Source organism: Geotrypetes seraphini, chromosome 1, assembly GCF_902459505.1.
Source record: "Geotrypetes seraphini chromosome 1, aGeoSer1.1, whole genome shotgun sequence".
Classification (NCBI taxonomy): Eukaryota; Metazoa; Chordata; class Amphibia; order Gymnophiona; family Dermophiidae; genus Geotrypetes; species Geotrypetes seraphini.
Window position 1 is genome coordinate 290,548,205 of NC_047084.1, and position 16,133 is coordinate 290,564,337.

At 36.2% G+C, this 16,133-nt stretch overlaps 1 protein-coding gene across 7 annotated transcripts in view; it reads left to right on the top strand.

The window, feature by feature from the left end:
- The window catches only part of DYSF (dysferlin), a 539,803-nt gene that overhangs the window by 343,158 nt on the left and 180,512 nt on the right, over positions 1 to 16,133 (top strand). For 5 of the 7 annotated variants that reach the window (XR_004540213.1, XM_033953409.1, XM_033953435.1 and 2 more), the window contains 2 exons: positions 1,325 to 1,354; positions 10,876 to 10,902. The exons of 1 other annotated variant lie outside the window; for it this stretch is intronic. Coding sequence is in view for 5 of the 6 variants with exons in the window: in XM_033953409.1 (XP_033809300.1) it covers positions 1,325 to 1,354; positions 10,876 to 10,902 (57 nt within the window). In the remaining variant the exon portion in view is untranslated. The remainder of the gene's footprint in view (positions 1 to 1,324; positions 1,355 to 10,875; positions 10,903 to 16,133) is intronic. One more of the 7 variants, XM_033953418.1, reaches the window with a different exon arrangement.

Genomic DNA, 16,133 nt, shown 5'->3' on the forward strand with positions numbered 1-16,133 from the left:
ACCCCCTTTCTTTCCCTCCAACCCAATTCCATCCAGTATCCTTCCCCTTATATCTCTCCCCTTTCCCTGTACACCAATTCCATCAGCATCTGCCCCTTTCTCTCCTTCCACCACCCTTCCATACCACCCTGCCCTCTTTCTCTGTCTCCATCACCCTTCTAGGTCAGAAGGGGCCCGCTGAAGAAACAGAGGACTCAGTGTTTTTTTTCCTTGGCAACGCGGGCCCCCCGGGAAAGATCAGCAGCGCTGGGCCCTCCACCGGGAAAGATCGGAAGCGCTGGGCCCTCTCCCTGGAAAGATCGGCAGCGCTGGGCGGGGCCCCCCGGGAGATTGACAACACCGCCCTCCCCTGGCATCGCCATCAACCAACCTGAATAAGTGACGTCGGAGGGGGTGGACTGGCAGAGGCAAAGAGTTGCTGCAAGGTCCCGCGATGACTGCGTCTGCCGGTCCAACCCCTCTGACGTCACTTACCTCTTCCCTGAGCAGAGCCAGCAGACGCAGTCATCGCGGGACTTTGCAGCAACTCTTTGCATCTGCCAGTCCATCCCTTCCGACGTCACTTATTCAGGTTGGTTGATGGCGATGCCGGGGGAGGGCGGTGTTGTCGATCTCCCGAGGGGGGGGCCAGCGCTGCCAATCTTTCGGAGGGGGGGCCAGCGCTGCTGATCTTTCCTGAGGGGCCCACATTGCCAAGGGGAACCCCCCCCCCCGAGTCCTCTGTTTCATCGGGCCCCCCTGACAACTTCGGGCCCTAGGCATGTGCCTACTTGGCCTAATGGTTAATCCTGCCATGGCACAGAGCATTCAGCAAGCCAGCCGGCACTAAAAACCGCTTTTGTCGGTTTTGTAAAAAAGGGGGGGGGGGGTATGTATCTAGAATTGTAAAATAAAATCTTCATTTTAAGTTGGGCAAACTTAACATATGCATGACTTCCTCTCTTGCTTGGGTATTTTTGTGCTATTGTTTTATACTGCTGACTTAATTAAGATAGTATAAAAACTGCATTCAGAACAGTTCTGATTCTTTGATCTTTTCAGTGGGTATCAACTGATAAGTGCTGCATTATCCCTGTCCTTTACAAAGCATGCTAGTATTTCTAGTGCCGGCCGTGGCGATAACTGCGCTTATGCTCATAGAATTCCTGTGCGCATACGAGCTGTTACCACCGCGGCCGGCGCTAACAATGCTAATGCGGCTTTGTAAAAGAGGGGTTAAATAAAATTATAGCTTAAATGTGTTCAAAACAGCATTGCAATCTTTTCCCCCCCCCCCCCCACTAATTGATGATTTTGCATTTTATTTTTTTTCTGTGTTCCTTAGCCGGCCATCCATCATATTCCTGGTTTAGAGGTATGGCTTTATTTACAAGAACTGTAGAATAGATTTACTGAGACAACATTCACAGCAATATACTCAGCTTTACACCTAAAAGATCTTTGCGTTCTGAGAGTTTAGCTTTACTTAAGACATCTGTGAATCCAAGACTTGTTGAGACTGGTAAAAGGACTTTCTGTTGTGCAGGAGTTAAGTTATGGAACTCCTTGGTGGGTCAGATACGAAATTGCTGTGAAAAGGGTAGGTTTAGAAAACTACTAAAGATGCAGCTATTTGTAGATGCCTTTTTTTAGTTACTTCTGCTAAAATTGATGAATTATCTATGATCTCTACTATCCACATTATGGTATTTTCCTGAGGATTGTATGTGTGTTTATTTTATTACATGTCTATTTTATCATGTATTTGCTTTTATTTTGTCTTCATTTTAATTTTGTTTATGTAAATTGTGTAAACCAGGGGTGTCAAAGTCCCTCCTCGAGGGCCGCAATCCAGTTGGGTTTTCAGAATTTCCCCAATGAATATGCATGAGATCTATTAGCATACAACGAAAGCAGTGCATGCAAATAGATCTCATGCATATTCATTGGGGAAATCCTGAAAACCCGACTGGATTGCGGCCCTCGAGGAGGGACTTTGACACCCCTGGTATAAAACGTTTAAACGGTATATAACATTTTAAAATACAATAATTAAATAAATTTGTTCTCCCCCTGCTTTACAAAGACGCGCAAGCGTTTTTAGTGTCAGCTTCGGTGGCAACTGCTCAGACGCTCATAGGAATTCCTATGAGCATCGGAGCTGGTACTGCGGTGGCTGGCGCTAAAAATGCTAGGATGGTTTTGTTAAGGAGGGGGTTCTTTTTTTTTTTTTTTTAATTCTTTATTCATTTTATATTTACATCAAGTGTACAGAAAGAATAACTTATTAACTTAATACATCACTTGAGATATCACAAAATTTCCCCAAATAAAATTTATCCCCTTCCCACCCACCCTACTATCAATAATTAATATATACAATATAATAAAATCATTCATTCTCTTCGTAATTAATAATAATAATAAAAATCAAGATCCCACCCCCCATCCCAATCAGGGGGTTCTGTTACTTGTGTAAGCAACAGAGTTAATAGTGACAATAGCAACTACATTAATTTAAATTCTGGTACTGGCATTTAAATGAATGCGTATATTCAATGAATTCTCAGTGGCACTAAATAGACATGTGGAGGCAGAATTTAGGCATCCAGGTGAGAATGTGTCAAATTCTGGTAGCATTTTAGTAAGGATCTGCTCATTTAGGGGTCCAGTTCTCAATGTAGACTACCATTAAGATGTACTATATTACCACTAACTTGGGCTATTTTGGCACAGGTCACACTTTAAGCAATGAGACCTAGTTACTAATGACTGAAGTTAAACGTTAAAATAGCACATCTTAGCAGCGGCCCCACATTGTTAAAGTCCCCCTTTAGAATGTTTTCTAAAATAAATGCAGGAATGAATGTGTATGTGCCAGCCATATGTGGCAAGGCAGCCATTTTATAATTGTTAACAACTAACTCATCAGCTCTTGATATGCAATGTAACAGGAAGAACGTGGCAAGCATTAAAAAATCCAAATGATTCTTCTATTGTTCTAAATACAAAGATACACGACACAGAAGAAGTACCCAATTAAGGCCCCCTTTTATCAAGCCGTGTTGGAGGTTTTTAAAAAAAATATCTCTGGGCATTGCGGTAAAAGTTGCGAAGTTCATAGGAATTCTATGAGCATCGGAGATTTTACCACAGTGGCCAGTGTTAAAAAACAACAACAACCCCCAACGCTTTGATAAAAGGGGGCCTTGATTGGGTACTTCTTCTGTGTCGTGTATCTTTGTATTTAGAACTATAGAAGAATTATTTGGGTTTAATGCTTGCCACGTTCTTCCTGTTACATTGTATACAAAGAGCTGAAGAACATTTAACTTTAATAAAGATCATGATCTTTACTAAAGTTAAAAATAGAGTATAAATAAAGCTGGAACAGCTTGCCTTGAGTAATCATTCTACCTGTGAATATTTAGAAACAGAAATGTGTAACTGTTATTCAGTTTTGAGGCCTAGGTGGCTTGGACGCGCATTCCGATGGTCGGGTAAATGAATAGCTCCGTGCTCAAAAGCTATAATTTTGAAATTACTACAAAAAAAAATCAAAATTCAAAAGAAAAATATCTAAATATTGAAAGACAATGACGTCTAGCAAACAGAACAAAAGCGATTTAGGAGCAGGAGGATCCGGTACAGGAAGTAATAAACGATCAAAACCGGAGCCAAGTATTACTCCTTCAAAAGCTCCACTGCCATCAGATGACAACCTCGATGTAATGGAAGAATTAAGACAAATTAAAGAAATTGTTCTGGACAGCAACAAAAAACTACAAAAAGCTATTGAAGATGCAGCAGCATTAACTAAAAGAGTGGAAGTGACGGAAAACAGAATAAACTTAATAGAAGATAACTTTAAACAACTCAATCTGAACGCAAGACAAAACAAAATCATATTGAAAGAGGTAGAAGAAATTAAAAGAGACCTTGAAGACAGCCGGAACCGTGAAAGAAGAAATAATTTAAGAATAATAGGAATACCGGAAGGGGTAGAAAAAAATAATCCTATTACTTTTTTGGAACACTTTCTACCTAAAGTACTACCATTAAAATTTAAAACACCACTGGAAATCGAAAGGGCACACCGGATACCAACACAAAGGAAAACTTCACAAACTGGACCAGGGACATTAATATTCAAACTACTGAGACATCAACAAGCGCTGGAAATTTGTCAATTAGCTAAAGAAAATAAAAATCTCAAATGCCAAGATTCAAAAATACATATTGTCCCTGATTTTGCAAGGGAAACCGCATTAAAAAGGAAAAAATTTTTAGATATGAGACCACAACTGAAATCTTTAGGGGCTAGATATGGGCTCCTTTATCCAGCAATAATGAAGATCACTATTGCAAATAAAACTCAGAATTTTACAGATCCAACAAAACTACAAGAATTTCTGGACCAATATGAACAACCCATGACATCCTAAACATCTTAATGGAAAACCTAATGAGAAAAATTAGTATGTATAGATTTATTAATACTTTACTAAAATATTCACCATATAAGAATTGATTTTATTAATAATATGACTTACAGTTAAAATTTAGAACTTTGAAGTGGATTCAAAAAACAACGGACTGGAACTACATGTGCTACAGCACACACATGGAACTATACAAAACCAACATTCTTTGAAGGAAATAAAAGAAATAAAACAAACTTTATAAGAGTACATAAACTTATACTTTTTAAAGGAAAGTTTTATAAACATTTTGAAGAAAATGTACTTACAGAAGAAAACGTGGATTAAATGGAGATCCGAATGAAAATGGAATCCATTACATTTACAGAGAAGTAAATATGGTAACTAAATATGGGAGTGGTTATATACAAACAGGAAATGTGGTTGATGGACAGGAAAAATCTCCAATCACGCTGCTGGGGAGTTACAAAATACAAAACAAAAAGAGATTGGACAACAGAGAGAATATCCTGTAAAAGGAAGTGGTTCCTGTTTTGATTCTATCTCTTAAAAATCTCTCTGCCGATTTTATTTCAAACTTTAATTAATTCCTACATCCCACCTCCTCCTTATGTGTAAGAAATAGTGAATTATATATATCGAGTGATGCTTACTATTGAGGCAGACCACTTACTCTCTTTAGATAAATTTGGAGAATATAGAGGTGACAGGGGATGTTGTACTTTTGAAAATAAAAAGAGTCCCAGGGAGGAAGCGTCACCTTCCACGGATAACCTTTTCGAGACAAGCTGAATATGTAATGATAGGAGTTCATGAAAACTAATTAATAACTCCTCTCTGATTCTAAAATGTTGCTAAGTTTGTTATGAAAGAGAGGAGATTCAGTCTAGAATAACACAGAATAAATCCAAAAAGACTATGCTGTATGTAAGGTATAACTGATTTTCTCCTTCTCGAATACTGAACTAGCTTCGAAGTTGTTCAGCGCTTTTATTTCTCTGACACTTTGACTGACGGAATGTCCTCGATACTGACAAAAATAAAATCAAGTCCCTAGTCAGGAAACATCTTCATTACTTGCTCTCTCGAGGGAATGATGAATGTCTTAGACTATTTAGCAGAAACAATGAGAGAGGAATACTGAATCCTACAAGGTTGAAATAATAGGCAACACAAAAACGTTTTTAGAGACAGAAGTTGGGGGAAAGAAAAGAATCTAAAGTAAATCTAGGAATATGAATATTGACTTGCATCCATAGCGCTAAATGCCTCAAATAGAAATGTAAGATGTGCAGGATCAAAATACAAATAACCTAAGTAATGAAAAAAAACAAAAAACTCATATCGTCACTCTGCAAACTTTCCTAAAGAGATTTAAGATTTGAAAAAACTAATGGATTGAAGTATCTCAAATTTAAAGAAAGAAATAAGTGCTTCATTTCACGATTCAATAAAGGAGTCTTACAACTGGGAATTTTACCTAAATCTCTTCCTCACAACACAAATTGGAATAAAGGTTGAAAAATAGACTGATTGCAACAAATATACCTATATAAAGACATTTTAAGACACACAGACTCCACTTCATGATCCACATAGTACTATTAAAATAATAATAATATTAGATATCAGTATAATGAATGTAAAGTTGATTCTTGATAAATATATGTAAGATTGTAATTCTCATTGATAAATCTTATATAGATTTATCAAAAGATAAGATAATATTTTCTTATATGGATTTAAATACATTAACTTTTTATATAAAATTTATATAAGAAAATATTTATTTGCTAGATTTATAGGAAATATATTAGATAAAGGGAGATAAATTATTAGTAGTAAATAAAGAATATTTTATTTTAGCTTGGCGGAGTTATTTTAACCTAACCTCATCTTGCGTACCCAAGTATTCGTATTTAATAAGAGGGGGTGGAGGAAGGGAAATAGGGATATGGGAGGGAATGAGAAAGAAAGATATAAAGGAGATATAGAAGTAATAAAAGGAAATTATAATTTATTAAGTATATTGGGAAAATATATTAATAAAAAACATTATATATCATTATATAGAAAATATATTATAAAAATTATAATTATAAATGTCTCTTAAAATAATATCTTTGAATGTTAATGGTCTAAATCATGTTATAAAAAGGAAAAAAGCATTACTGTTCTTAAAAAGGCAAAATGCAGATATATGTTGTATACAAGAGACCCACCTTTCAAACATTGAATCTAATAAGTTGACAGGTGGTTGGATAAAGCATTGTTTTTATTCACCAGCCATAGGGAAAAAAGCAGGTGTTGCTATTCTAGTGAATAAAAAATGCTCAGCTTTATTTAAATTAAAAGAATCAGATGTTCATGGAAGATGGGTAAAAGTGGAAATATGCATGGGAAATACAACCATGACGTTGTTTAATATATATGCCCCTAATTCAAAACAAAATGAATTTTTTAAGACTCTTCAACAACTGATCTTACCACTGGCTACTTCAAATCTAATAGTAGCTGGGGATTTTAATGCTGTTATGGATCCTTTATTAGATAAAAACCCAAGTAGATATATGAAATCGATGGGACTAGATAATTTGGTACAAACTTGTAATTTGACAGATATTTGGCGAATACTTCATTTTAATGGACGGGAATTTTCTTTCTGTTCTCATGTTCATAATTCTTTTTCAAGAATAGATTATATATTTATATCAAAACACCTAGCACATCAAGTAACACAAGCTGCCATTGATCCAATCATATTATCTGATCATGGTGGAGTGTGGATTGAAATTAAAATCACAGATCAAAATACAAATAGACCAATATGGAAATTTGATAATACATTGCTTGCTGACCCAATATTTTGTGAGAATTTTCAAACAAAAATGAAAGATTATTTTCAAATGAATGATAAAGATGAGATCTCTAGGGAAATATTATGGGATGCTTTTAAGGTATCAATAAGAGGACAAATTATTTCTTATTCGGCTTATCTTAATAAACAAAATAGAAAACAATTTTCTAATTTGGAAACAGAAATAAAAATTTTAGAATCAAAATTAATAGAAAAATGGGAATATTCTATACAACAAGAATTATTAAAACTTAAAGTAAAATACAATGAATTCTCATCAAAGATGATAAGAAAAGATTTATTCTCCCAGCAGGCATTGTATTATGGAAACTCAAATAAGTCGGGAAGAATATTGGCAAATTATCTCAAAGCGAAAAAAAAGAAATCAAAAATAATTGCTATAAAAGATGAAAAAGGTGACACATTAACACAAATTGAACCTATTTTAAAACAATTTCTAAAATTTTATAAATCTCTTTATACTTCCGAGACTTATTTAAATAAAGAAAAAGATGGTTTAGAATTTCTGAAAATGTTAGAGGGTCCAAAAGTTCCTGAATATATAAAACGAAGTTTGGAAGAGCCAATATCATTAAAAGAATTAGAAACAGCGTTGAAATCCCTTAGAGTTGGATCCGCTCCAGGTGGTGATGGATATACAGTGGAATTTTATAAAACATTTCAAAATTTATTATTACCCTATTTATTAAATCTTTTTCAATATCAACTTAATAAAGGATGTATAAATGGCACTATAGCAGAATCTTTAATTATTGTTTTGCCAAAGCCAAATAAAGATTCCACATTGGTTTCAAACTATAGGCCAATATCTTTAATAAATGTAGATGGAAAAATATTAGCAAAAATACTTGCATTAAGATTGGCTAATGCTCTTCCCCATATTATAGGTATGCCTCAAACAGGATTCGTTGCTCAAAGACATTCATCTCATAATACCAGATTAGCATTCCATATGTTATACTTAACAAAAAAAATGAATGAGCCTACTTTTGCTGTTTCTTTAGATGCAGAAAAGGCTTTTGATAGAATAGAATGGACATTTATGTATCAGGCTATGGAATGGTTTGGTATAAGTCCTGGATTCATACAAATGATACAAACATTATATAACTCCCCCTCTGCTAGATTATATATTAATAATACATTTTCAGAAAAATTTAATCTACAGAGAGGAGTTAGACAAGGATGTCCCTTGTCTCCTTTACTGTTTGATATAGTGTTAGAACCCTTAATATTAGCAATCCAACAAGTAAAGGAAATACAAGGTATACCTCATTCAGATAGAGAATACAAAATATCAGCTTATGCTGATGATTTATTATTATATTTGAGGAATCCAGAATCCACCATTCCACAATTGCTTGAACTAATTGATAAATTCGGAAAGTTTTCAGGATATGAGATAAATTGGAATAAATCAGAAATACTTCCATTAAATGTACACTGTACAAAAGGTTTATTTAATACATTCTCTTTTGTTTGGAAGGAGGATACTATTAAATATCTTGGAATTTGGATCTCAAAAGATTTAGAAAACACAATGAAAATTAATGAAAAATGTTTATTACAAAAAGTGACAGAGATGTGTGAACAATGGAATCCTTTACATTTATCTTGGTGGGGAAGAGTACAAACAGTTAAAATGATGATCTTACCTGTAGTTTGTTACCAAATGGGAATGATACCAGTTTTCTTTCAAGAATCTTTTTACTCAAAGTTAAATAAGGTATTGACAAAATTTATTTGGCTTGGGAAAAATCCCAGAATTGCTTTAGTGACATTACAAAGACCAATTGCGGAGGGAGGGGTAAATTTTCCCAACTTCTATAGGTATCATCAAGCCTATATTTTACGTCAAGGTATGTATTGGATCCTCCCAGAGCCCACTGATAATATTCCAGAATGGTTCTGGCTTGAATGGAGACTCATGTTTCCTTTACGTCTTAGTCATGTAGCTAGTATCAAAATGCCAAGGCTATACAAAGAACATAAAATATTCATGGATACATGGAAAACTTTAAGATACATAAGTAATCTAACTCCTATTCCAATTAGCAAATCAACAAATCAAACAATTTGGTTAAACCCCAAGATCAAAATTGGCGGTTTCAAAATAATCTGGAAAGATTGGATGATAGCAGGTATTCGCATTTTAGATGATATAATAAAAAATGGAAAGTTGCTGGAGTTTTCACAATTGCAACATAAATTTGATCTTAAAAAAACACAATATTTTAGATGGTTGCAATTGAAGCAATCCATTCAGGTAGGGTTCCCTGAATGGAAAAATCTTACTAATTATCACAGTTTGGAATTCCTATGTTTCCAGATTAATTCAACAGGTCATGAAGCTGCACAGTGGTATAAATTATTATCCGATTATATAAATAAAAAACCAAAAAATGGTCTTAGAGACATTTGGAGCATTGAGATAAAGCACCAAATTAGTGCATCTCAATGGCCACGACTTTGGTCTTGGAGATTAAAATGTACGGTGTCAGCATCTATGAGACAAACTTGGTTTTTTCTTTTGCATAGAGCTTTATGGACCCCTACACGTTTACATAGAATTGATAGCTCTAAATCTAATAGATGCTGGCACTGTCATGTTGAAATTGGGACATTAGACCATCTTATATTCTTTTGTCCATTCATCTTAACATTCTGGAAATCAATTTGGCCCCAAATTAATAGGATGCTAGAAAATCCAGTAGCCTTGACATATGATACTATATTATTTGGAACAACAATGAGAGCAAGAAGTCAAATATCATCAAATAATAACAAACTTCTTTTTATTTTAACTGGAATAGCAATACAACAAATCACATTCAATTGGAAAAAACATGACAGATTAAATTACACATTCTGGTGGAATTCTGTATGCCATATATACAAAATGGAGCTCACTATAGCAACACAAAAAGGACATATAAATGAATTTCAAAAAATATGGAAACCATTAACTGAATATTGTAAAGAATGATTAATTTTCCCATATATAGAATTTGATTAGAGAGAAAAAATGGATGAGATCATATTTCTAAATATTATATAATATATTAATACTTGATATATAATATGATATATGGAAAGAATAATTTTAGAAATTTAATTCATATATTACTGAATAGAAGGGAGGGGGGAGGGGATGGGTTATTATTATATTAACTAAGAATTATATAAATTTAGTTTTCTGAAATATTAATATGAATTTTATATTTTCTTTTGATGTAACATATGAAAATGAATAAAGATTTCTCATTCTGTATTGATAGGGAGGGAGGGAGGGATGGGAGATTATTATATTCAATAATAATTGTATAAATTTAAATTTCTTATAAAATATTATAACTTTATAATATATTGATTTTCTAAAGAAATGTTAAATTTGATATTAATATGTGAGTTAATCAAGTGTGTTTATTCAAGTTTATAATGAATTTATTTAAAAACACTTGTTGTAACATAAGAAAATGAATAAAGATTTATAAAACATTTTTGAGGCCTATTTGTACCTTAAGTAATAATAAGACTTCTTTATTTTCCTTGTTCTTTTCTTTCCCATTTGAATAGTGCACAACATTAGGGACCCTGGATGAGGTAAGAGTAATATAATTTTATAGATGCTCTTAAAATGAAGTATAATAAACAAGTATTAAAGTTTAACAGAAGCAAGGTTTTTTTTATTTTTATTTATTTATCATTTTAATGCATCCTATACAAGATGTTTAAAGAAATACAGAAATATATTATTCTCTTAGTCATATTACATACCAAGAATTGAAATTTAAACATCCATATAAATCATATAATACAGTCCACAACTTAAGGAGAAGAGACAAGATGAAAGTAAAACCCCTCGGGAAAGGGGAATATACAAAGGAAACTAAAAACTTTAAGAAATAGAGCAGTCAGATCTTACCTATCCAAAGTAACCTTAACCGCATTATTAACCTGTATCATTCGGACTGTGTAGAGATTCCTTTACCTTCAAGGAAAAAACCTAATTGGGAAGGTTCGAAAAATATATATTTACTTCCTTGATAGGAAATAAAACATTTACAAGGAAATCGCAACTGGAAACTTGCCCCCAAAGCAATCACCTTTGATCTATGTAACAGAAATTCTTTCCTTCTGGACTGCGTCCACCTTGAAACATCAGGAAATATATATACCCTTTCCCCCAAATAGGAAATCTGCTTTAAATTGAAATATAATTTCAGCAACATTTCTTTATCTTGAAGAAATACCAACGAGACCAATAAAGTTGCTCTTCCCTGAATTTCAATGTCAGAAGATTGCAGAATATCAGAAACATCTAATTGAACATTTTCATCTGCTGTAGCTTTTTCTTTCTGCACTTGTTTTATATAGTAAATTCTTTGTATCGGGGGAAGACTTACTTCAGGTACATTTAAGACATTCAACATAAAGTTCTTAAAGAGTTCTTTAGGAGACATAAACTTGGCAACCGGAAAATTAAGAATCCTCAAATTTAATTTTTTCTGCTGATTTTCCAGGTTTTCAATCTTCCTCAAAATCATCATTTTTTTTGTTGTTTGTTTGGTAATTAGATTCTTAGTCTCTGTTGTTGCTTTATCTAAGTTTTTTAATTCCACTTGGTGTTGCTGAGTAATAGTCTCTAAGGAGCTTATCCTGGAGGTAGAATTCTGGGTCATAGTAACAAAGTTAGAACATACCAGGTGAAGATTCTCAATTGCAGTCCAAATGGAGTCCAGAGTAACAGCCTGTGGTTTTACCAACGGTCCAAGGAGGGGGACACCAGCCGACCCAAACACGGCTCCTGCTCCAGCGATGGAAGTCTGGGCTCCTGCCACCTCCCCACCGCCGGTCACCGTCGGCTCCTCTCCCCCAGAACGCTGCCTCTCCAATGTCGAGGTCAGCGTGTCTGCTGCATGTTCCACTTCCGGGTCAACTTCGGAGAGAGAGCAAGCCTCACCCCACACTCCGGGGGAGCCCTCCCGCCAGCTCCGCTGCAGCGAAGATTCTCCGGGATTGGGAGGGGTATGCGGTCCTCGCGGGCTCAACGAGAGCGACATCTCGCCGTCCAAGCTATGGATTCCCGGTTCCACAGCAGCGGAAACGCCCGACATGGAAGAGGGGACTGTGAATGCTGTTATCACAGTCTGCCTCGGCGTCGAGAAGCCCGGGGTAGGTGGAGGGATACCCCTCGGTTTCCCTCTTCTTTTAGGCATGAAATTGTCGTTTTTAAAAGTAGAATAAATAAATTTTTCCTTTCAAGACGGGAGTGCTTCTCTCAGCGTCCTGCTCCTGACGCCATCTTGTCTCCCACCCTCGAAGCAAGGTTTTTTAATGGTCCTAAGAGCAGTACCTATCAAATAAAGAATTCTTGGTGTTATAAACCATCAAGTCAATATTCAGTCCATGATGGTCAGCATTTCTTAAAATGCTGATTGCCAAGGGCAAAATTAGCTCTGGCTTAGGGAATGACATGGTGACAGAATTTCTCACTGTACCTGTCCCCGCAGATAACCATAGGAAACCATCCCATGGCATTCTTTAGTGTCTATCTCAACCTCAGTCCTTCAAGACCAGCATTCTTCAATGCAAGGCTTGAGAGTCAGTGGTTGTGTCCATTTATACTCCTTAGAGAATGACATGGGGATGGTTTCCCGTGGATAATATTCAGTGCCAGGCTATGTCCAAGCACCAGCACTGAATATCCAGGGCTAATTTCTTACATGTTATCAACCAGAGCATAAGCGGGTCCGAAAAAATATTGAGTCAGTATCTGCATGAGACAGTTATGTGGACGCTGGCTGAATATTAGCCAGGACTTGCATAAGGCATGCAGGAGCCTTCTGCACCCTCAATTTTGGTTCTGCTGGCTTCCAACCCACTTAGGAAACATCCCAAAGACCCCTCTGATTCTCCTCCCCCCCCTCTAGAAGCATGTCTTCCCCCTGATTCTGATCTCTCATATAGGAGTGACAGTAGACAATGCAACGTCATTGTTACTTTGGGCCAAACCAATGACACAGCTGCCTGAAACATCCAAGAGAATGTACTTACACTTGAAAAAGAACCAGTTAACAAGACTGCAAACACTGTGGCTTTGGGCCACTGATACCCAGAAACAAGATGCAAAAGCAGTGGCACTGCAGTCAGCACTCAGCAAAATCAGTGGCTTTGTTGCCCGGAGAAAGGCATGGCCTTTCCTGCTACTCAGCTGCCACACTGGTATATCTCCTGTGTGAGGAATGGCATGGCCGATAAAAGATTCAGCAGTATTCCCACAGCATATCAGCACCAGGAGCTAAGGAGGCTGGATTACCAGGGCCAGATTAATTCTATATTGGGCCCAAGGCAAACATAGTGGTTAGAGCTACAGCTTCAGCACCCTGAGGTTGTGGGTTCAAGCCCCAAGCCGCTCCTTGTGATCCTGGGCATGTCACTCAATCCTCCATTGCCCCAGGTACATTAAGATAGATTGTGAGCCCACCGGGACAGATAGGGACAAATGACTGAGCATCTGAATGTAAACCGCTTAGACAATTAATTAGTGGTACATAAATAACTAAAATAAATAAATAAATATTTGCACCCCTCACATTATTTCACCTCTCCAATAGTAGCAGGAAATAATATAGCTGTGGGTATAATAGCAGTAATAGTTTATGAGAACACATGTGCACTACGCAAGCACTTGCTTTCAATGGAGAAGCTTAATGGGTAGAGTTGGAGAACAGCAAAGTTATCCAGTCCTGGATTTCTACATGTTTTTAAAGGGGGGGGGGGGAGATTTGTCCTATATAGCACAATTGGCAAGGGCAAATAAGAATATAAACTGCATTCACAGAAACGCATGTAGTATGGCATTTTAGTGCTACTGTACACCGCAAAGGGACCTTAAAGTCCTGCTCTTTCATCAGGTTATTATAAACCCCACATTGACTGCATTTAAAATACCCTCTCAGTCCTTGATAAGGTTCAGTCCAAACATCTGATTTATAAAGCTGATCTTTCAGATTGAGGTCTCTACTATATGCAAGGATACAATCCGAATCCCTAAAGTAGTGATGCACTTGAATCATTTTCTAGTATTTCTTAACACTCCTGCCAATCAGAGGAGCATTCGGTGAATGGAATGTCCTTGTTTTCCTTCATTTGACTCATATGCTGTAACAACTTATCTCTCGGATTGCACAAAGCTCTTTTCTTCACTTTTCTAATAACCGTCCTGTGCTATGTAGGACAAACCTCCTGCTCATTAAAAACATACCTCTTTGAACATTGGTATAATATTGGTCACGGTAGGGGTGTGGATGTATTGTGCCAGCATTGTGTCCAGCATCATCATGTCTTCAAAGATTTAAGATATACTGTGTTGGATTCCTTGGTTCTCTCCTAACGTTGGGGTGATATAAAAAGAAAGCTTCACCAAATTGAACAGCGATAGATTTTTAGGCTGAAGACCATGTGGCCATAGGGACTAAACCAGAGGACCGAGTGGCCTGTTTTCTTATGAAAATTTTTTGAATTATTTTAAATTTTGGGGGAGTATTTTGGGGTTTTTTTTTGGGGGGGGGATATCATCCATTTGTTGTCATTCCCCACTTTGAATTTTGTGGGATAAGAAAGTGTTGTAGGGAAAGCGGAAGTTCAGAAAATATATAAGCCCTTGAAGCAGCCAAGATTGTTGGTGAAACAAGGTTCCTTGTTGGGAAGATGTTTGGGATGGTGATTGAGAACGAATCCTGTTGCTGGAAGATGTGTGTCGGACTGGAGTCCCACATTTAAGATAAGTCCCTTTGTGTGCATCTGAAAGGCTTATTTTCATTTTTTAAAAATATCTTTATTCATTTTAAAGCTAACAGTAAGTGCAACATACAGACATTTTACACTTTAAACAGCACTTAAATTCAATCAAATTATATTTCATGACAAATACATGTTTCTTCCCCCCTTTTATACACAGAAAAATTGCAATAAATTAAATTAAAGGTATTTTCCCACCCCCCTCCCACTCACCCTGGACGTGTATAACCAAAGGGCAAAATCAATAATCATTCCTTACAGAATTTTCATTTATAAATCCTGTTGATGTAAAGTGAAGTTTTTTTATGCCTATGATATGACTGAAAGCATCCAGAAGTGAATTGTTCATTTATGCTGCTACGTTACTTTGAGTCTTTTTTCTTCTCCTTTCTGGTTGTATAACAAGGTTTTAGAATGAAGCGCCCTTCAATGTCCACGATATAACAACACATTTTTGAATAGTTACTTGATAGCTGGTTTGGAATCCTTATAGTTTTTTTGATGTGCAAAACTAACCCATTTGGAGACATTACCCCTACGACAAACAATTCAATCTAATAATTTTCTTACCTGGTTACATCTATCTCCTGAAGTCACAACTATTTGAACGTTGTCTGCATTAAACCATCCAATGTACAAAGAAAAAAATTGAAGAAAGAGAAAATTAAAACTCTGACCAATCTCCCTAATGACTGTAGGAATATATTACTGTCCAAAAAAGCAAAGGACATAAGAACATAAGAATAGCCTTACTGGGTCAGACCAACAGCCCATCAAGCCTAGTAGCCTGTTCTCACGGTGGCCAATCCATGTCACTAGTACCTAGCTAAATCCCAAAGAGTAGCAAAATTCCATGCTACCGATCCAGGGCAAGCAGCGACTTGCCCCATGTCTTTCTCAATAACAGATTATGGACATTTCCTCCAGGAAATTGTCCAAACCCTTCTTAAAATCAGCTACGCTATCCGCTCTTACCACAACCTCTGGCAAAGCGTTCCAGAGCTTAACTATTTTCTGAAAAAATATTTCCT